The sequence below is a fragment of the Mustela erminea genome, chromosome 20 (genome assembly GCF_009829155.1).
Source record: "Mustela erminea isolate mMusErm1 chromosome 20, mMusErm1.Pri, whole genome shotgun sequence".
Lineage (NCBI taxonomy): Eukaryota > Metazoa > Chordata > Mammalia > Carnivora > Mustelidae > Mustela > Mustela erminea.
Genome location: NC_045633.1, coordinates 39,117,496 through 39,140,213, shown reverse-complemented (window position 1 = coordinate 39,140,213; position 22,718 = coordinate 39,117,496). Strand labels below are relative to the sequence as shown.

General features: G+C 47.8%; 1 protein-coding gene across 2 annotated transcripts in view; it reads left to right on the top strand.

The window, feature by feature from the left end:
• The window catches only part of LOC116581525 (S-adenosyl-L-methionine-dependent tRNA 4-demethylwyosine synthase TYW1-like), a 203,813-nt gene that overhangs the window by 122,962 nt on the left and 58,133 nt on the right, over nucleotides 1-22,718 (top strand). For both annotated transcript variants that reach the window (XM_032328726.1, XM_032328727.1), the window contains exon 13: nucleotides 5,170-5,305. In XM_032328726.1, coding sequence (XP_032184617.1) covers nucleotides 5,170-5,305 — 136 coding nt within the window. The remainder of the gene's footprint in view (nucleotides 1-5,169; nucleotides 5,306-22,718) is intronic.

The following is a 22,718-nucleotide window of genomic DNA, read 5'->3' as shown; positions in this document are numbered from 1 at the left end:
ATGTTAAATGTTTATTTAAAAAATCATGAAATAGACAAAGAAGTGAGAGTGTGGTGGCTCCTACACAGGGAAGAAAACAGCTAATCGAAAATGTCTTCTTTCTTTTTCTTTCATATGTCTTTCCGTATTGGGCTCATCTCCCTCTGCATAATGTCCTCAGGCTCATCCGTCATGTTGCAAATGACAGAATCTCCTTTTTCCTCACGGCTGAATAATGTGGCATTTTCTTTATCCATCCATCTGTTGATAGACACTTGTCCGTGTCTCGGCTGTTGTGGAAAATGCTGCAGTGCCCATGGAGATGCAGAGATCTTTTCAAGATACTGATTCGTTCCTTTGGATAAACACCCAGAAGTGGGATTGCTGCATCCTGCGGTAGTCCTGGTTTTAGTGTTTTTGAGGAGCCTCCATAGTGACTGTACCAATTTACATTCCCACCAGCAGTGCACAGGGTTCCCTTTCCTCTGTGCCTCTTCGTCGCTTCGTGTCATCTCTTGTCTTCTCAGAAGAGCCATTCCCCACGGGGCTGTACTTGGATTGACATCTCCTTGCTTACGAGCGACGTCGAGGTCCTTTTCAAGCACCTGTTGGCCACTTGCATGTCTTCTTTGGAAAAATGTCTGTGCTGGTCCTTTGCCCATTTTTAAATATCAGATTAGGTTTTTTGCTTTTCAGTTGTAGAAGTTCCTTACCTATTTTGGATATGAACCTGATTCAGACATACGATTTGCGGAGATTTTCTTCCATTCTGGAGGTTGCCTCTCTGACTTTGTTGTGCAGAAGCTCTTTCATTTGGTGCAGTTCCACTTGTTTGTTTGTTTGTTGTTGTTGTTGTTGCCTGCACTTTTGGTGTCATATCCAAAAACCGTTGCCAAGTCCAAGGTGAAAGACCTTTTCCCTGTGTTTTCTTCCAGGAATTTTACAGTTTGGGGTCTAATATTTAAGTCTTTACTCCATTTTGACTTAGATTTTGTGAGTGATACAGGGGTCCAGTTTCATTTTTTGTATGTGAATATCCAGTTTTCCCAGCACCATTTGGTGAAGAGACTGCCCTTTCCACATTGAGTGATCTTGGCTCCCTTGTCAAATACTTGTTGACTATATGTACACGTGGGTTTATCTCGGGATTCCTGATTCTGCTCTATTTGTCCGTTTGCTTTAATGTCGTTCATGTTTTCATGTGAGTGTTAACATCATACTGTTTTTATTACTGTATCTCTGCTGTAGTTTCAGATCAGGAAGTACGATGCTTCCTGCTTTGTTCTTTTTTTTTTTTTTTTTTTTTTTCATTAGGATTGCTCTGGCTACTCGGAGTCTTTTGTGGTTCTGTAGGAAGTTTAGGATTGATTTTTCTCTTTCTGTGAAAAGGGTCATTGGAATTTAGTAGGGATTGCCCTGAATCTGTAGATGGCTTTGGGTGTTCACAGACATTTTCATTATCACCATATTAATTCTTCTGATCCATGAACATGGGATATCTTCCCATTTATTTGTGTTTTCAACTTACTTGATCGATGTGGAGAAGTTCTTGAAACTAATACAACAATACACTTTCTAAGGCTCCATTCCTAGATGATTCAGTCTTGAGAGAGGCCCCAGAACCCGGGTTTGCAGGTGCTTCTGATACAGGTTGTCCTGACCACACTTGGAGAAACACTGCTGTGAGGCTCTCCTTGACAAAGGGCCAGCCAGTACTGTCTGTGAACTGACCGTCTGAGGGAGGCGTTGCTGCGCGGGGCTGGGGGAGCAGGCTCTGGGGTCCCATCTCAGCTTGGGTGTCAGTATTGATACTTGCGGATTCTCGAACAAGCTCCTTAGCCTTTGGGTCTCAGTTTCATCGTGTCTAAACTTGGTAGAAGTAGCGACCACCGTGTTGTTTTACTGTGAAAGTTTCATGAACTGCAGAGGAGGCTGAAGCACGGAGCAGCCGCCCCTGACGAGTGCTCGGTAAATCCTTCCCTTCGTCCTCCTCCTCTTCTCCTCCTGCATAATTCGGCCGCAACTAACAGCCCAGATTTTTGTGTTTTTTGTTTTGTTTCTTAAAGATTTTATTTATTTATCTGACAGATCACAAGTAGGCAGAGAGGCAGGCAGAGAGAGAGGGGGGGAAGCAGGGTCCCCGCTGAGCAGAGAGCCCGATGTGGGGCTCGATCCCAGGACCCTGAGATCATGACCTGAGCCGAAGGCAGAGGCTTTAACCCACTGAGCCACCCAGGTGCCCCCCAGATTCTGGTTTTAATGCTGTTGATGTTTGGACCACTTCGGTTATTTTTTTTTAATGTTTTGTTCAGTAGGAACGTCAGACTTACTCTGTAAGCCGTTTGGTTTCTTGCAAACTTAAATCTCTTCCTTTTTTCCTTGCTGTAGAGATTGGTTCTCATTCTACCTTCCAAGCCAGTGGCCTGCTAATCTCTATGGAAGGGCAAAAAAGGAAGAGGGATTTTTATGTCCAGTTGTCAACGCATTTGTATTTATGGTTGTTCTTAATTCAGATTTAAATGAGCAGGATGAAAGATCTTTACAATAATCTTACCAAGATTCGTTGGGCATTTTCACTGGGGATGGGGTTTAGGATTGTATTTCCCTTTTATTTTCCTTTTTAATTGTTCTCAGCAGCGTTGTGAGACTGTCACACACAAATTATTACCATTATTTTAAGGTTATAACATTCTCTTGCATTTTGGGAACAAAAACGATGCAATCTCTATATAGAATAGTGATAGATAAATGGCCGTGCCGAGAACCTCTTGCTTGTCCTGGGGAATAGAGGCCAATCCGAGGCAGACGTAAGATCCTTGAGGCTCAGAATATTTCTCCAAGATACTTCTCATGTTTTGAGTCCCTTAGGAATAAGCTCTGGAATTCTCAGGGACTTTAACTCCTCTTCATGCTTCCTCTGCTCTTTCGTAAGAGATGTACAAACTTCCTTGATCATAGCATCTCAGATTTTATTTTATTTTTTTATTTTTTTTTTTTTTTTAAAGATTTTATTTATTTATTTGACAGAGAGAAATCACAAGTAGATGGAGAGGCAGGCAGAGAGAGAGAGAGGGAAGCAGGCTCTCCGCTGAGCAGAGAGCCCGATGCGGGACTCGATCCCAGGACTCTGAGATCATGACCTGAGCCGAAGGCAGCGGCTTAACCCACTGAGCCACCCAGGCGCCCAGCATCTCAGATTTTAGTACCGAGTAAAATTTCTTACTGGTACTGTTAGTGTCCAGGGCTTCCTTTTTTTGCAAGTGAGGGAAGTTTGTAAAATAATTGTGGCCTTTGGAATTTACTGTTCATAATCTTAAGTAGTTATGAAGGCGTAGTGAAAAGGTCAAGCCGGTTCCCACTTTGCATTAGGCAGCTTTATGACAAAGTCCTGTAAGTACCAGATAATGATAGCCAGCAGTATCCGTTAAAGCAGTCTCTTCTACTTTTATTTTCTGTACGACATAGAGTCCAGTTAAGGTAGCATAGCTTGTCTGTTATTAAGAGGCTCCCAGCAAGCGGGGTGATGAGACCGAATGTGCCATTAACAGGGCGCGCCTGTTTTTCATTTGCAGTAATTGATGTCCTTTGCTCAGTCGTGACACAGGGTTGAACTTTTAAGGGTTCCCTTGGTATGCCAGTGTTGGAGACGGGTTAAAGCAATGGGTCTGCAGTATTTTAATCACTTCTTAACTTCGGTCAGAGCTTCTCCACTCTTAATAACTTTGGGTTTAGACCTTCTGATTTTTCCATATGTCACTAACCAGATCATTATAAGCATTGGTTTGGCCTGCATGCCCTAAAAGTTTAGGTTAGCTCAGGTCAACAGTATCGAGTAAAAAGTAGCTTCACGGATCTGCCTGCATGACTGGGTTAAAAAAAATATGGTTCTTGCTCTTCAAGGTCTTAACATTTAGAGACTGATTAGGCTGATACTGATAGGTACAAAAACATAAACCACTTCGGTGGTGAATTTTATAGCATGTGAATTATACTTCAGTTTTTTAAGTGAATAGACTTTGAAGCAAAAAATGCATAAATAAATTCTGGGGGTAAATACGAATTCTGGAAAGCTAATAGTGAAGAATTTGGTCATAGCATTATTAAAGGGAACTTTCTTTCTAGTTGCAAATTTATCGAAGAAGATGAATTATGCCACTCTTTTGTTTTTTGTTTTTAATTTATTAGAGAGAGAGAGAGAGAGAGAGGGCACGAGAGGGGGCGGTCAGAGGGCGAAGCAGACTCCTCACTGAGTGGGGAGCCCCATGTGGGGCTTGATCCTGAGACTCTGGGATCATGACCTGAGCCGAAGGCAAACGCTTTACCGACTGAGCCACCCAGGCGCCCCGGGGAACCCATCTGAAGGGAGAACAGGAAGGTTTGGGAAAGCATGCAGTCTGGACTTTAAGTATAACTACCAAGTAGACTAGATAAGAATAAATGGCTTTAATGAAATGAGTCCGTGAGGTTGAGTAGTGGAGAGTGAGTGGCGGTCAGGAGACTGATGAAGAAGGCACAGAAGCCTAACCTGCCGCACACATTCCTCTTGGGGGTCCGGTCCTTTATAAGGCTTGGTTGCTCTCTTAGCTCCACACTTGCTTAAAGCTCCCTGACTAGGTCATCATTCGCCTCCACAAGGCTGAGCTTTAAACCCGCTCTGGCTCTCCAAGGCATAAGTGAGGCTCAAAAAAAGGTTTGAGCTTTTTGGGTTGTTTCTTGGTCCTTCGAAAACTTGTTCCTCAGTGAATTGAGGATGGGAGGTGGCCTGTCAGCACAGACCCCACACGGCTGCGGCGTTTCCGCTGTGCAAAGCTTGAGTGGCAGAGTTCCTGGCGAAACCCAAGTCTGAGACCCCTTCTAATTGCCCTGGGCTCATGGTGCCTGACCTGAAGCTAGATCTCATTTTGTTCGTTTTCCACTAAAAGCTAGTGTTTCAAGAGGGGCCAGTTTTAAGTAATTGAATGCTTTCAGTTTCTTAAGAATGGCGTCCAGTCATTGTGAGACATAATCAACTGACAGCCCATTCTGTCACATTATGAAAGTCGTTTCTTCAGTCCTTCGGGAGAGGCAGAAGCCTGTAGACCTGTGCGATGTTCCGTTACCCCGTCTCCTGCAGGCTGTAAGTTCTACATCATGAAAAGCCTGACACAGGCATAATTTTCCCCCTGTTTTTTGTTTTTTTAAATTACAAAGGAACCTCAAACCAGTTACCCAGCTGTATGTCAGTGTGGATGCTAGCACCAAAGAGAGCCTGAAGAAAATCGACCGCCCACTCTTCAAGGATTTCTGGCAGAGATTCCTCGACAGCTTAAAAGCTTTGGCAGCAAAGGTAAGAATTGTGGCATCTTTAAAAGAGTGAGAGAGAGGAAAGAAGTGAGAAGAGGACTTTTTTCCTTTTCTTTTTAAAATAATAATCATAAAAAATAGAAGAAAACCTTCAGCCTTTGTTTAGCCTTCTACTTTCATTATCCAGTAAATATTTATTGAGTTCCTCTTAAGTTTTTAACACTCCGCCTTCTATGTATAATTTGCCCTTCACGTATTTAGGGAGACAGAGACACAGTCCAGAAGTTAATTAATAGAACGTTGCAAAGTAGCCAGCTCGTAGCAGCCCTAGAAGATGTGCCAGCAAATGTTGTACATGTTCAAATATGAGGTTAATTTTCTTGAATTTCTAAGACCAAATTTCCTACCCAGTAGGGAATGCAACCTCAGAATGTCCAGATTTTGGCTTTCTCTGCCAACATTTGCCCTTTCTTTCTTTTGTTTTTTAATTTTATTTTAAAAGATTTTATTTAGTTACTTGACACAGAGCAGGAGAAGCAGAAGAGAGAGAGGCAGACTTCCCACCGAGCAGGGAGCCTGGGTGGGACTCGATCTCAGGACCGGGACATCATGACCTGAGCGGAAGGCTTTAACTGACTGAGCCACCAGGAGCCCGTATTTGCCCTTTCTTAGGTCTTCTCTTACGTCATGCTTACTTTCCTGTTCTTTCAGACCTCACGTCCCCTTCTGATTCCTCTTTTCCCTCAAACCCGTATCTCGATGGTTGGTATTTTCTGTTAGTTCTGCCCCTGTTGTTCTCTTGTAGCATTCCCCCTTCCTGTCCTCTGGCTTTGGCCCCGTGGTTCTCTACACTTTACCCAACAGATAACGGGAAGACCCGTTCAAGACTTAGCTTCGTATTCCTCGTGGGGTTTGAGAATCTGCATTTTGAACATCCCTCCTCTCTCTCCTTTGCCCGGCACGTACTTCACCCTTCTCTGTCCGGCCTCAGAAGGCCATACTTCCTGCCCACGGGCCCACCACTTCTTGAGTCTTGGGTTCCCTCCCCGGAGCCTGGGTCACCCTTTCTTTGCGTGTCTTTGACCTGCAGAAGTTCTTTGTGACCTGCGGGGCTCGGCGTCTGAGCACTTCAGGTCTGAAGCCTTCCCCAGGGGCAGATCACCGTCCCAGTCTCTCTCCTTGGGTTTTGTATCGATAAACGTCATTTCTTTTGTTTTATCTTTGCTGCTTTTCTCCTCAGCTGGATTCCTCGCTCCTGTCTGAGCTGCACACGAGGTCTAGCGCAGCACACTTAATGGTATTTCAAAGTGATCCTTGGAAGGATGAATGGGTGGAAACCCAGCGGCCTCCGCAGTGCTGAGATGTACATACACATTTCCGGACTGTTCAGATGTTGAAAACTCCCCCTCCCCCTCTTTTGTGCTGGAGAAGTTAAATCCGTACCTGTGTTTGGTGATTTGGCCATTAAGGCTGACGTTCTGTAGGCAGCGCGGAATCAGCACTTGGTTTCCAATCTGTCTTGGACTCTTTATAAATGATCACGCTGGGTGGGTGATTCATAAGGCAGGCAGGCTGGGTGCTTCGTGGCCTCCTAAAATCTCGGTCTCTGGACTCCACGCTTAGCTCTGTGGCCGTTACCTGCGGCGGAGCTGCGAGCTGCGTGGCCTGCGAGTGGGAACGCGCGTAGGTAGGAGGCAGCCAGCGGGAGCCGGCATCATGGGACGCGTCTGAGATTGTTAGCCGCACTGTGTTCCGAGTCCGCTGCAGAAGACCGGAACTGTGCTCTACTAGATTGGCTTAATAGCTTCTTCTTTTCTCTTTTGGTCAGAATTTTCCACAAAACGCATTCTTACCTCGAAGTCACGCCTTGGCATGTCCGTTTCCATTCTGAGTACTTTGGATTGACTCACTGAGAGTAATGCAGTAACTTGAAGTTCTGCAGTATTTTCTAAACTGTGAGCTTTTTACCCACAACATCATTATTGTGTCCGTGTAACTCTGGTTGGAAAGGTTTCCTTGGGCTGTTGAAACAATCCACCGGCCGATGGGCACCTGGGTGGCTCCGTCGGTTCAGCATCCGTGACTCGTGATCTCAGCTCAGGTCCTGATCTAGCAGGTTGTGAATTCGAGCCTGGTGTGGGGCTCCGTGCTGGGTGTGGAGCCTGCTTAAAAAATGTGAAACTGTGTGCTGGCAGATCAGGGCAGCCACATTCTAAGCATTTTGTAGCAATTAGAGTCCCTGTTTCTTATTATATGGTTTACGTCGCCATTTAAGAAAGAGTATCTGTTATCTGTGGCAGGAAGCTGCTCTGAAAACTTTTCTTAATTATAGCTGTGTTATTTCCTTCTGAATATCTAATATCATTGATGCAGTAGATACTATCAAGAAAGGTCTGTTTTACTGCTGCTTAACACTCAGAAATAGAACACTTACATTACAGCTGTTCTTAGTAGGTAGGTCAGACGTTAATCTGGTATCACTGAGTTTTTAAATAAAAACTTTTAAATAAGAGTGACTTTTCAGATTTTTTAAAAAAGATTTTATTTACTTATTTGACAGTCAGAGATCACAAGTAGGTAGAGCAGCAGACAGAGAGAGGAGGAAGCAGGCCCCTGCTGAGCAGAGAGCCCGATGTGGGGCCCAATCCCAGGACCCTGAGATCGTGACCTGAGCTGAAGGCAGAGGCTTAACCCACTGAGCCCCCCAGGTGCCCCTCAGATGTTTTAATTAGAAAGTCTGTACATCTGTACTATTATCTTTTGTACTTGTTTAGGCTTTTAGTACTTGTGTACTTTCTTGTTACTTGTTTTGAACAGAGAAATTTGATTTGTCCCAAGATTTTCAGCCTATTTATGAGCTAATGCAACCCAAAGTAGAAGAAGGTAGGAGGATTTTTTTTTTTAAACTCTTGGCAAATATAGTGTTTACGCTTCCAGATCTTTATCCTTTGTCAGAATGTTCCGTTTCAAATATGAGGAGAGAAATATATTAGTACTTGAGTATGGGGAGCTAAAAAGCAATTCCATCAAGATAACGCAGCAGAAATGTGTTAGCTTCGATTTCCGTCCGCAATAGCTACTTGTCAAACAGTCCTCTTTTGAAAAAAGAGAAATCCATCTTGTACAGGACAGCACTGCCTGCCTTCGGCAGTAGACTTTTGTCAGCGGCGCGACCAGACGTGTTTCTGCCGGCGCACGGTTATGGCAGCGTGAAGATCCAATAGGACAAGCGATAATAGCAGTATGCTTGAAACCTCATATTGGAAAAGAAAAACAAAAACCGTTTTCTGCATTACACTTTCTTGCATATCAGAAGTGAACATTAGCACTCTTTCTGCGGATCTGAGTGTGCTCTGACCTGATGTTACTGGAGTTGATACTGTTTCATGGTTAAGAAGGGCTTATTATCCGTTGACATAGCTTTGTGTCTAATATTTAGATATCAAGGTATCCGCATGGCCCGCAATTTGCAGATTGAAAAACAAACATTGGGGGCGCCTGGGTGGCTCCGTGGGTTAAAGCCTCTGCCTTCGGCTCGGGTCATGATCCCAGGGTCCTGGGATGGAGCCCCGCATCGGGCTCTCTGCTCAGCAGGGAGCCTGCTTCCCTTCTCTCTCTGCCTGTCTCTCTGCCTGCTTGTGATCTCTATCTGTCAAATACATAAATAAAATCTTTAAAAAAAAAAACATTGAATATTTGACCTCCTTATCCCTGATCATAAAAATATTGTGTGTTCATTATGGAAATTTGGGGAAAGTAAAGAGAAATATAAAGAGGCAAGGAAAGAAGTTACCTATAAATCGACCTGGAGACAACTACTGCTAACATTTAATCCTTTAGGGAGTGCTTTTGTATTTCTATCCTTCAGTTTAATATGTTGCTTTTGTCGTTAAACTCAGGTTGTAGCGTGTTTCCATGCTACTGATACTTCTGTGTGACCTTCCCGTTAAGGACAGCTTAGTCTTCCATCTCGGTGTGCGATAGTAGAAACTATTTATATGTTGGTTCTGCACCCAGTTCCTGGCACAGAACTCCTAGAACGTTTGTAATTTTCTAAGTGGTAACACAAGGAGCACGAGTATTTCGTCTTTGACCCCAGACTTAACATGAGGCTCTTAAAACCCTGGCAGATCCCTGAGTGGTAAGGCCACAAGGACCGTCGTTGCTCTAGTGAGGGAACTCTGGGTGGGCTCCTGGGTGGCTCCTACATTGAGGGCGGTCACCAGAAAGACCGAGCTGATCAGAAGGTTGGAATTTTCTGCTAATTCTCCCCACTTCTCTAGAGGGGGGAGAGGGGCTGGAAATGGAGTAAATAATTGCTCAGACCTATGTGAGAATCCTCCGTAAAAATCCTCATCAGGGGCTTGGGGAGCTCCCTGGTTGGTGAACACATTCACACCCCAGCTCCATGGGGACAGAAGTTCCCGGGCTGGTCCCAGATCTCACCTGTCTCCTCGCCTGGTTGCTCATCTGTATCCATTAATAAACTGGCAAATACACGTGTTTCCCCGAGTTCTGTAAGCTGCCTTAGCAAACTAACTGAATCTGTGGGGGGAGGGTCATGGGAACCTCTGATGTCTGTGGCCCATTGGTCAGAAGCATAGGTGACAGCCTGGATTTGTCACCGGCATGTACAGTGGGCTGTGGTGACAGAAATGAGTTAAATTGTAGGACACCCAGCTGGGGGAAGACCCCTCATACGTGGTGACCAGAAGTGTTCTGTGTGCATTACCAGTAAGGGACACACTCCGGAGACAGCACAGAGTTTCCCCTGGTTGGCCAGTGGGGCCAGCAAGAGTGTGTCGTATTCTGGCGCACTTGTTTAATGGGGGGGACCCAACAGTAAGTCCGGTTCCTGTGTTTTTTTTTTTTAAATAAAGGTTTGTTTGTTTTCTAGAGAGAAACACTGGAGCAGGGGGAGGGGAGGGGTGGGGAGAGGAGGAAGAGAACCCCAAGGTGACTTCTCTGTGCCCTACGCAGGGCTCAGTCTCAGGAGGCTGGGGCGTGACCGGAGCTGACATCGAGACTCGGCCTCGGAGCCGTCTGAGGCACGCAGATGCCCCGGGTCCCTGTCTTCCTCGCCCTTGGGAGGCAGCCGTGGTGCCTCTGCTGCCCTGGAGAGTACTGGGTCACACTGGGTCATTTCTCGCGTCAGGCCCAGCCAGAGATGGCGCGTCGTGTTTAACGGGCATTCTTGTTACCTTCGTGGCGGAGGGAGGAAGTGTTGTGTCTTACCGTCTGGGGATCTTGGATGCGGCGGAAAAGCGTGTCTTACCGTCTGGGGGATCTTGGATGCGGCGGAAAAGCGTGTCTTACCGTCTGGGGATCTTGGATGCGGCGGAAAAGCGTGTCTTACCGTCTGGGGATCTTGGATGCGGCGGAAAAGCGTGTCTTACCGTCTGGGGATCTTGGATGCGGCGGAAAAGCGTGTCTTACCGTCTGGGGATCTTGGATGCGGCGGAAAAGCGTGTGCTTCTTCCCTGCCTTTCGGATGAGCGAGCGCCCCTCCGCCGTTCCGACTTGCTCCCCCGCTGACGGAGCCGCCTCCGTCCCTGATGCCGAAGTCTGCCTTGAGCCTTAGTCCGTCGGACTGTGGTCTGGTCTGTTCCTTATTGTCATCCTCTCGTAGGCTTTATCTTGCTGTCCACCTCCTTCTGACCCTCGAGCCCTCTCCACGGGCCTCGGGGGGTGTTGATTCCAGGCGGCCTGGGTTGATGCCGTTTCACTCTCCTCGCTTGACGAGAAGGATGCCCTGGTTGTAGCCATTTCTGTGGTCAGACCGCAACTGCGCGCCTGATCTCTCCAGGAGTGGCCTCCGAAGCCAGTGTCCACAGACCGACGGGCTCCCTCGGGGGCCAGGAAGTGTGTAGTCAACAGGTTTTCTTCAGCCCCGACCTCTACCCAAGCTTGTGTCAGGGAAAGACGAGCGTGGTGCGTCTTAGGGTCACATTGCGGCGTCAGTCATCCGGTCATCGGGTCATCGGGTCGCTGCCCAGACGGCTGGGCGTCAGCCGCGTTAGCGTGCGAGCACGTCCCCGGGACAGTCTCCCTGCGGCCAGAGGTTGGTAGGTCGAAGGCAGCGGGGCGTGGGCTTGTTCAGGAGCGTCTGGAGAGGAGCGCAGGAGCCTTGGGAGAACCAGCGTCGGAGCTTTCGAAATGGCGCGGAGAGAGCGAGTCTGGGAAGAATTTGGTGAAGTCTGGTGCGGCTCCATACGAGTTCGTCGGTTACCTACAGGTCGGAGAAGCAGTTGGGCTCCAGAGAGAGGAAAGGAGAAGGTCAAGGTACGAGGTCCGTCTCCTTCCGATGTCGAGAGGAAGTAGGCGGCGTGAGCGTGCAGGTGCCGCTGTGTAGTGGGTCGGATGGCGAGGACGGACGCGGAGAGCGAACTCTAGATCCTCCCCTAACGAATGGGAACCTTCTGAACCCAGAGCAGCAGCGGCATTTAATGAAGAAACTAAAGGTGTTCCCTCTCATCAGATAATGGTCCAAGCATATCTGCTAAAATCCAGTTTGGAAATAGGTATTACTGTGAAGAAATAAGGTGACTCGTATGCCACCAGACGTTAAAGATAAAAAACACTCCATGCTGTGCGTCTTCCGGAGCGCTAACTCGTGTGTGTGTATTTTACTTACAAAATGAGATCATACCATACGTACTTTTACAACTGTACTCTTTATTTATAATGCCACAATTAAAATATTTATTGAAAATATCAACTTCTGTCACCATAGACTAATTTTGCCGACTTTCTGGCTCTAACAGTTTAATTTTGCTGTCGGCAGCCTTCCATGACTCCCTCCTTCCCCTCCCCTGGTTTGTGCCCCACAGTGCCCACATCCGGCACTCAGGAACGTGGAAGGTCTTCCCGCCCACCGCGGTACTCCCCGCTCCCATCACGGTATGACACGCAGTTGCCGCACGATCAGAATGCGTTGACCCACTTGCCTCTTGCTGTGTATTTGGTTGTTTCCCAACGATTAGTCTTGGTGTGGTAGTTGTGAGCTTGGGGTTCCAAAACACGCCTGGGTTTGAACCCTGTCTCCTACCACCTCCTGGCTGTGTAGTAGTGGACACAGGGCTCAGCTTTCTCATCTGTGAGATGGGGTTAATGACCGTCCCTACCTCCTAAGATCTAGATAGAAACATCCAAGACATCATGGAAATTTTAAAATGTAACGCCCTCTGTCCCCGGTCTTGTGTATAGGATTGATTTGGGACATTTAAGAAGAGACCGCACGTAAGATGGTAAATACCAACGTCACTGCCATCTAGGTTGAGAAACAAAACTGCGATAAATTCAGCTGTCGACCCGGTGGGTCTCGCTTTTGTTACGCTTCCTTTCCTCTCTCTCAGGGTGATCAGTACCTATTTCGTGTTTATCATTCCGTGCTGTTTCTGTACTTCAGCCCGTATTTACAACTCCACGAGCAGCTGTTTTCCATATTTTAAAACTGTACATTATAGTATCACCCTATAAATACCGTGCTGCAACTTGTCCTTTCTTGGGACCATTTGAAAAAAATAAAATTCCCTGTTTCACCCGTTTTTACCTGGTCAGCTCAGTGGCCCCAAGTACATTCCTGTGGTTGTGTGCCCGTCACCGCCGTCCCTCTCCAGAGCCGTCTTCCCAGACAAACTGCCCACGAGGCGGTGACCCCCGCCCGCCGCGCCGCTGCTTCTGCGTGTTGGTTTCGTATTCTGCTCCGAGGTTTACTCAGACACGGCAGCGGCCGCGTCGCCGTCCGTTCGCAGTGTCGCCTTTGTGCTCCTGCACTGGGCGTTTCAGTTTTCTGCGGTCTCCAGCTCTCCGCGAGTGTAGACGGAAGGGTCTCGCGTGCCTGGGCAGGCGCAGCTTCTGCGGGGCCCGTGGCCGGCCGCCAGCGTCGCTGCAGGATGCGCACGTCTGCCCCCGGATTTCTTTTCTCCCGGTGCTTCGGGGACCGGCGTGGGACACTTGCCATGGTCCGTCCTCACGAACAGGTGACCCTGCCGGCTTTTTAAACCGACTTGGTGTCTGCTGTGGCTTTGTCGCGCGTCCCTCTGGCGGGTGCGCGTCGTCCGTGTTGTGGTCCGTCTCCGTCGTCGCCTTCACGGGCCTCGCCTACTTTGCCACGGCCGCGTCAGACAAGCGTTGGGGATTCCCGGGAGTGTTTCAGTAGTGCGCCTCCCTGACACGGGGTTTGTTTCCTCACTTCCCGAGAGTCCGCTCAGACATCACCTGTCGGAGCCCTCGGCTGACCCCCGGCTGGCCGGAGTCGCCCTCCTCAGCAGCGTGCCCGGCCCCTCTTCCCGCCGATCTTTCTCGTGGCGCAGGTCATGCCCGGCGCGCGCCTGCCGTCCGGCTCGTCCCCAGTCCGACAGGAGCCGCGGGAGCGGGGACCTTGTCTCGTTTCCTGCTGGACCCTCAGGGCCTCCGACCAGACGTGGCCCGTGCTGCGCATTTAGTCAGTGTTTATGGAGTGACGATAAAAACACACGTGTGCGGCGCTCGGGTTCCCAGAAGGGACCGCCACCTTGCGCTGCGTAGTTAAACGGATGCTCAAGGTTAATGAAAGACCCCATGGATCCCACTTGGTGAGCTCCAGCCGGGGGTGCCTCCGGTTTGTCAGGGAGCCTAGGGAAAGACCCAGATTCCTGCCAGTCCAGAAGACGTCCCGGTGACGGGGATGCGGGTAACCACCCTTAAGTCTGCTGTCTCCGCTCGGTGCCTGCGGCCGCTGGGGAACGCTCTCCCGTCCGACGGAACGGACACACGTGCTCTCCGTTCATGTTGCCTTCTGCTTGACACACATGGGTGTGCGTGAAATTCTCCCTTCCAGGGTGTGCGAGTCAGTGATTTCAGTACATTCACGATGCTGGGCGACCGGCCCTCCTGTGTCATTTCCGAACATCTTCATCAGCCCAGCCTTTTGTTTAAAATGTTAAAACATTTTTTTTAAAGCCTTTATGGTGTGTGCTTCAGTCTTCAACTCCCTGTGTGTCTCCGTAGAGTGTGTCCCACCTTCCAGGGCTGTTGCTCCTCGGGGTCGGCCCACAAAGCCCACACAGGCCCTGTCCGGCACCGCCTGGCCGTTCCTAGGGTGCTCAGCCCGGTCAGCCGGGTCTACACCTCCCCAGCCCTGCTGGCCAGACTGGAGGCTGGGTTCAGCCTTGAAGTACATGTAAGGCAGACATCGGACCTTGCAGAGGGCATAATTGCTATAAGTTTTTAGGTTTAATAATAAAGTCCCGATAGCTAACGTTTGTTAAATGGCGGCTTACTGAGTTCTAGAACTGCTGACCCTTCATGTGTGTCGTTGTGCTTGTGTTTGCTCATTTGTTATGAGGTAGAGATCGATAAAATGGAGGCTTGTGAAGTTGTTTGGCTTCTTGGTATTCCTTTTTTAACCCACCCTTTTTAAAAGATTTTATTTATTGGGGCTCCTGGGTAGCTCTCAGTCATTAAACGGGGCTTCTGGGATCAGCCCTCATCGGGCTCCCTGCTGAGCGGGAAGCCTGCTTCCCCGTCTCCCACTCCCCCTGCTCGTGTTGCCTCTCTCGCTGTGTATCTGTCAAATAAATAAATAAAATCTTTAAAAAAAAAAAAAAGATTTTATTTATTCATTTGAGAAAGAAGGAGACAGAGACAGAAAGAGCACGCGGCGGGGAAGCCTTGTCAGCCGCCGCTCCGTATCCGGAAGACAGGAGCGGGTCCCGTGGCCGAACTTACCACCTTTCCCTCTCTTGTTCACTCTGTGAACCGGGGCGGAGAGACGCATTTCTGTATTCTACGGTGTGACGAGGTGGAGATTTTCATGGGTTTGCAAAAGTCCGTGAACACATTATCACTGTGGAGTTCTGTGATGGTCTCTTGCCCAGGCAGATTTCGTCTGATCTGAATAACGAGTTAAATTATAAGTGGCCTGTTGTTTCACGCGGAAGGAAACATTTTTGGATGTAGTCAGCGTCATCCCGTGGAATTCGGAGTGCTGCTCGAGGAGTGAGGAAGACTGGCAGGCGTCTGCACTTCGACGCAAGGCCGGGCCGGGTCTGTGTCCGCACGTTACAGTGAGGTCAGCACGGAAAGGTAGACACGACTGACTGCCGACGCTGACGTCTTTTAGGGGGCGGACAAGTCACAGGTTTTCCTGTTTTCGTAGAGGTGTTTTTGGTTGAGAATTGGTCGGCTCAAGTGACCTTCCTCCATCAGGTTTAGAAAGGAAGGTACTGGACTAAAGACGCTAATCAAGTCCTCCGGGTCCCTCCTGTCCCGCAGCCACCCCTTCTTTATTGTAGTTGCTTCTAAGACTCAGACTTTCTCTTCACCCCTGCCGAGTGCCGGATTACAGAATATTCCGGATGCTGCTGCTTTAAGCGCATACTTGATGGCCCTACCTCACAGAAGCCCCTGAGCGCTCTTTCATTTCTGGGGATAAAGTGCTCCTAAGCCCGCATTAAAGGAATTCCAGTGTGGTTGGGGGCAGTAATCCCACGTCCATCACCACTGGTTTAAACAAAGCCTCTGGGAGGCATTGCTGGGGCCCAGGGACTTGGTCTGCGGAGCTGAACATCGCGGCTCCCCCTTGGATAGAGCTGTGTGTCTCGAGGTGGGCGGCCTGTGGGGGGACCGCATGAAGCGCCCTGCGCCAGCGTCCTGCCGGAGGGCTGTGCCTTCCTCACTGTGTGCTTAGTCAGGGCCTCCCTGAAGAGGCGTCACAGCCCCTGTTGAGACGCCCGATATTAACAGCAGGGAGAGTCCCACGCTCCTGCCCCGGGTCCCTCTTCCTGATCGATCATCTGGACACCGGGAAATGGGTTTAGACCAGGAAATGGGTTTAGACCGGGAAATGGGTTTAGACCGAGAAACCGGTGGGATGGCTGCTCATCGGGAATCGGCCCGTGTTCTCATTCAGTAGTTGAGGTGGCTTTTGAGAAACCCTCTGGGCAGCTCCCTTGGCTTTCATGGGTCACAAGAGGGTGACAAAGTCCTGTGTGACCTTCTAGGCCAGGGCATCACCATTTCCCCGTCAGTACCCCTCTGTGTTTACTCTGTGGGCCCCTACTTCGGGCCGCCTTAGACCAGCGGGGGCTCCCTGCTCTGTGGGAACCCTGGGAAATGTCGTGTCTAGCCGAGGCATCTGTCTGGTGCCAGACAGGAAATGTGGGGCGTGGAGTTGGTGGCCCTCCTGGCCCATCGAGGACAGGTAGTGATTTCTGAAAATCTGCGGGAACTGCCGGCAGCTCATCCTGTATTCACCCACGCCGAACACTCTGGTAGACCTTCTGAAGAAAGGTCTGATTCTAACTGAGTATCAGTTGAAAGTGATCAGGAAAATTTGACAAGGGTAAGGTCAGCAGCGTGTGTACAGTTGTCTGCAGCCAGGATCAAAAGCCACAGGAGTAGGTATGTGGGGACCCTAGCCATCCTGCACCTGGCAGAGCTCCCTTCAGGGGTCCGAGCTACGGCACCGCTCAAGGTGGGGAAGGGTGCTTTGCATTTTTTTTTTTTTTTTTTTTTTTAAGAAAAAACACTGTAACTCCTTAGAGGCAGGAGAAATTCAGTACAAGAGGGAAATTCGGAAAAGAGTTTTGATACAAACATCTTCAGAACATAATCTTCTCTGTTGCTTTACGTGGTGTGTATTGTCTGTGGGTCCTTTTCTGTCTTGAGTTTTAAAATGGAGCATGTTTCTGTAACACTTGGAGCAAGTATATTCAGACATATACATACAGCAGCGGCTGGGTGGCTCAGTGGGTTAAAGCCTCTGCCTTCAGCTCAGGTCATGATCTCAGGGTCCTGGGATCGAGCCCGCATCGGGCTCTCTGCTCAGCGGGGACCCTGCTTCCTCCTCTCTCTCTGCCTGCCTTTCTGCCTGCTTGTGATCTCTGTCTGTCAAATAAATAAATAAAAATTTAAAAAAAAGACATACATACACACATTGATAAATGTGTGTGCATACATTTTTGTGCTATCTCCACATTTATTTACATATATATAAAATACATATGTATGTATTTTGCAGTATCTCCAAATAAAAAATTTAAGTCTCAAAACACAAGAAACTGTAAAGATCATGTATGAAAAGTAAGTTCTGTTTCTCTCTTAAGGATTATTTTCTTTGTGAATCATTATATTCCCTCCTGACCTGTTAGTGTAAGAAGGGAACGGTCCCTTGTCTTTTGCCTTTAGAACTTATAAAGTACTTTCAACCCTCTCGTTTCTTTCTTGGAATATTTCTCAGCCGTATGACAGTGTGTTTTGGGATGGGGATATTTTTGAAAAAAAGATTTCTAAATCAAAGTTTAAAATAAAGTAAATAAAGTTAGGAAACTTTAAAATGCCAAATATTTTAAGCTTAATAAAAATGCTACTACCAATCATTAAGTAAAGGAGTGATAAACCCCATAGGGAGATAAGCCAAAGATACTCACCCTTCATGGAAAATGAGATACAAATGACACATAAATGTAGATTAAAATGTCAGTGAGGAAGCAAGTGCTCTCCTGCATCTCTGGTGAGAACATAAATTGGTACAACCTCATCTTTGAAGGATGCTTTTATGCTTTATCTATTAAAATAAAAAATGCATGTGCCCTTTGAGTGAGTGGTTCGTATCTGGTAATTTACCCTGAGACATAGTTACATCCGCACGAAGTGGAATATCGCAGAATCGTTCATTGTGACATTATTTACAACAGCAGAAGACTGGAAGCAGACGGCGCGTCCGTCAGCAGAGAACCAGTTAAGTTAAATACTGTGCGGCGTTCTGTATACAAAACCTGTTACTGCTTTTTGACCCGAGTGTCTGAGGAGGAGGGAGATTTTCCACTGTTTTCCTCTTTGTACCTTTTCAGAGTGTTCCTGCTTTTTAAAAGGAGAACCGTGGGAAGCTGCCCCAGGAAGATAATTTTTCTAGAGAAAAGAATCATAAATACCATTTTGTATTCCTTTTCTTTTTAGTGTTCGCAGTCCTTACTGAGGCTCGGCTGAAGCAGAGAAGGCGTTGTAGGAAATGAAATGCTCCTCACAGAGCAGAGATTCGATTGTAGGCCGGGTAATAGTGGGTTCGAGAACGCAAGACGTATTCATTGTCTCATGTATGCGTGTTTTCCTCTTAAGCACTGTTCAACACTGTGTATGTTTGCTTTTCCTACGCAGTCGACCCAACACATAAAACAACCCCTGAGACTCACACTCGTCACCCGGCAATCGTAAACTTGTTACTTCTTTACCATTCGGTACGGTGTTTACGGAGAAACAGAGACTTTTCTTTCAGATTCCATCGCCAGCTTTTGTTGTTGCTTTTTTGGTTTTTACCCTTTTGAGGCTTTCTGACGGTGCTTGTTTCTGCATCACGTCTCGTCAGAGTATTTGGTGGAGCCCGTGGGGCTCTTTCCCGTCTTCAGGAGGTGAGCGTGAGGAGGTGTCTGAGTGTACCAGGCGCCCGCCAGCTCTGTGACCTTGGCGAACCACCGAGCCCCAGGAGAGCCTTTGCTTCCCACCGGTCAGGTGGGGGTAAGGGGTGTCCGTGCGCGCCAGCCGGTGCTTAGGGCGTGAGTGACCCGGCGCGTGTGAAACTCTGAGTACATGGTCGGTGTGCGGGCGGGCTCCATACGTCAGTGCTCTTCTTAATGAGATTAGCTCAGACTTGAACAGTGGTCATGGGCCTCTTAGAATTATTTTTGGTCACAAATGATTGTCGGTGTTTCAGAGGCTTGTTTTTGCGGTGCTCCTTTTGGCCGACTCTTTGAGTTTATTTTGTTTCCAGTCCCATGCGAGGCTGGGGATGTAGTTGGGTATGGTCCAGTGCCCTGGAGGAATTGCAGTTCTCTGGGGACGGACGGACAGTTTCAGCGGCAGGTGGCGAGTGCTGGGAAGACGCGCAGGGACTGTAAGACCGTAAGGAGTCTCTGGGATCAGAAGCTTCCTGTAGGAGGTGGCGGGAACGGAGCCTGAGCTTTAACCACTGGTTAGGACTTAAGGCATAATCTGTAGGGGCCGCAGGTGGGTAACAAACAGAGTTACAAGTGGGCTTCGCTCCAGCCCTGGTCTCCGGCCGCCCAGCGCTCCCGAGAGCCCCCACTCCTGCTAAGGTGCATTCCCAGTGGGAAAGGAGAGCAGAGCTTGGAGATGGAAGAAGCTCGTGTGGCTCCTTCGCAGGTTCCGTTCTGCTGGAGTGCGGGGCGGGGGGGGGATGACAGGAGGTAAAGGCAGGGCTGGGGATTCTTCAGCTGTGGTTTCAAAAACAACAAGGGTCTGTGCTGACCCAGGAAATGCAAGATGGACTTAGAGACCTCACTGTCTGCACCTTTATAGCACCTGGCATTCCCAGAGTTTAAAAAATTGTTAAAATTGGTGGTCCTAAAACCACTCCCAGTCGTTTGAAAGTGAAAAAGCATTTTTTAATGTAAATTCCAATTATTTACTTTTTTGACCAAAAAATTATGTTGAACAAAGACATTCATAGTAGTTGTGTCACTGTGGAGTTGTGGGTGATATTTTAACCAGTTTTCCAGTTTTCATTAAAAATAAAATCTATGATAACATTAGAGAAGAACAGTTTATATTTTGCCTTTCAAGTTTGCTGTAATTTTATATAGGTCGTTACCGTGGCAGTGGATAATGTATTCAGTAGAAATTTCTAGAATTTGACGGTCTAAGTAACCAATACACAGAGTAATATGCATCTCGGGCAGAGGATTTTCAGGGCCAAAACTGTTTTCCATTTGAGAAAGTGTCTTTTACATGAAGCCTGGTGTACATTAAGGTCGGCCCTGAGTAGATTGTGGCTTGAATGATGGTGAGCAGTAGTGACAGACTGCGGCTCAAAAAATGATTAAGTGGCTTTAAAGATCTAGCTGTCTACAGGTTGATAGAATTTTATCTGCCCTTTGACTCCAGCTCTTGTATCATCAGATCACCTGAAGGCTATAGGAAGAGACAACCTCTTCCAAATCCAGGAACACCCTATAGACCGTCTCCCCGTAGGGCGTGGGTTTCGCAGTACAAGGACTTTCTAATATCCAGACTTCCTGGAGCACAGGGGTCTTCGCTACAGTGTTTTTAATTGATATTTACAAGGGCAAAGTTTACAAGTTTTTTTCAAAACATACTACAGCATTCGAAACAGAATGATGATGCGAGGACCGTCCTGAATGACCTTCCAGGTGCAGCCGGAAGCTCCCCAGAGTCCAGCGCGGATGATTTGAAGAGCTCACCAGGTGGCCGCGGGGGGCTTGGCTTCTCGGCGCCCACCCCGCGGGAGGCCGCTTCGCTGGGCACCCAACCTCGTTTCTTTTCAGTTGTTAAGTCGAGAATTAGTGTTTAACGTATGTTACAGACTGATACAGTAGTTATTAATGTTTATGGACATTTTACCTTCTTTCATTTTCATTTTAAGAAAGTCTGTGGAGATTTTTATGTGTAACATTTTAATTTTTCTCACTTCAAACAGTGGGAAATGTGCCTCCTTTGGCATTTTTATGTGTGATGTTAGGTTTCAGGAGCGGGTCACTGCTCTTAGCTGGAAGACGACTGTATTGCTGATGTTTCATGATGTTTAATTAACCAATGACCTGACTAAAGCATTATTTCTTAAGATGTCACTTATTTGTTTGAGATCGGGAGAGGCAGCAGGAGAGGACGAGGGACAAGCAGACTCCCTGCTGACTCCCCACTGAGCAGAGCCCTGTGCGGTGCTTGATTCTGGGACCTCAGGACCATGACCGGAGCTGAGGGCAGACGCTCAACCTGCTGAGCCACCAGGTGCCCCGTGGTATGATGGTTCTTGATGTGTTTGGGGTGTTTCTCGTGGCCGGTTTGTTTTAAGGGTTTACTCCCGTGCCAGTTAGTTGACTGTGTGTGGTCAGTTTCGGGGGCACAGTTCAGTGATTCGGCACGTGCGCACACCCCCGGGGTCATCAGGACAAGTGCCCTCCTCTGTCCCCGTCACCTGCTCCACTCACCCCCTCCGGTAACCATCAGTTTGTGCTCTTCAGTTAAGCCTGTTTCTTAAATTCCACATAAAGCTGAAATCATATGTTAAATTCCACATAAAACTGAAATCAAATAACATATGATTTATGACACATGACAAGAACTTAACAGAAATACGTTCTGACTTACTTCACTTAGCCTAATTCTCTTTCTCCCTCCGTGTCCTTGTAAGTGGCAAGATTTCATTCCCCCCCTTTTTAAAGATTTTATTTATTTAGGGCCACCTGGGTGGCTCAGTGGGTTAAGCGTCTGCCTTCAGCTCCGGTCACGATGCCGGGGTCCTGGGATGGAGCCCCACCTCGGGCTCTGTGCTCAGCAGGGAGGCTGCTTCCCTCCTGCCTGCCGCTCCCCTGCTTGTGTCCTCTCTCAGACAAATAAATAAATAAAATCTCTGAAAAAGAAATGCTTCCTCGAGCGCCAGGCATCATATTGGCCTTCTTCCTGAGCAGGCAGTGTGAGGACGGATACAAGAAGGAGCACATCTTCTTCTTGAGATGAGTCGTGTAAGTCTTGCATTTACATCTTGTAAAACGTGGTCCCTTAGCACGTCCTGCTGAGGGAGGTTGGGAAGTGCCATCTTGGAGGGGAGCGTACTGTTGTCCTTAAATAGTGGAGGCATTCTGCTTGGCAAGGAGGAGGCGGAGAATGGGGTTACGGGTGACTAGCAGTCTGCGTCACTGAAGTGTGAAGTTCAGATGTTAGACGGGTGACAGCAAAGTAAACTTCTTAAGAAGAAAATATTTAAGATTAAAGAAGTCAACTGATTTGGAGGAAAAGTCCCCAAATATTTGCATATGGAAGATTATGAATGCCTATTACCAAAGTATTCTCCGTGGTTTGGTAGATCGCCTAATGTTTGTAGGAAGAACAGAGAGCAAATGTATCTTGGGAGGAGAAGGGAGACAAAACTCTGGGATTTCTTTGGGACGGGACGTGTTATTTGTTGCTTGGTTTGCAGTGGAGCAGGCCTGAGCACGAACATGGAGGTAGAGGGGAAGATGCAGACAGACGTGACCTTACGCGTCTCAAATCGAGGTGTGTTTTATTTGTAATTTCTAGACCAGTGGTTTCGTCGGTGTCTTAGGATTATTGTGCATTATTGTGACGTATGTGTTAAGGCAGGTAATATTCTTTATCCTCATTCAGCACAGTGTATTTAGTAAGATTCTTTTTTTTTTAGTGATCGTCATAGACATCACATGGGAACTAAGGTCACTTAATGATGCTTATTTGAGGGGTAAAATTATTTGTCCTAGGGTGCATAAATCATGGATTTTCAGGCACCCGGACATATGAAACAATGACCGTCACTTTCAGTTTGTTTTTACTGGTATTTATTTTGAATTTCAGATAATATTAAGGGAACATGTGCTTGTTAGTCAGAGGTGGTCTGGGGTTAGAAGTGGTCGTGATCCACTGCCGCCGACGGGTATCACAGATGTCATCAGTCCTCCGTCACCGAGAGACCAGCAGGCTTT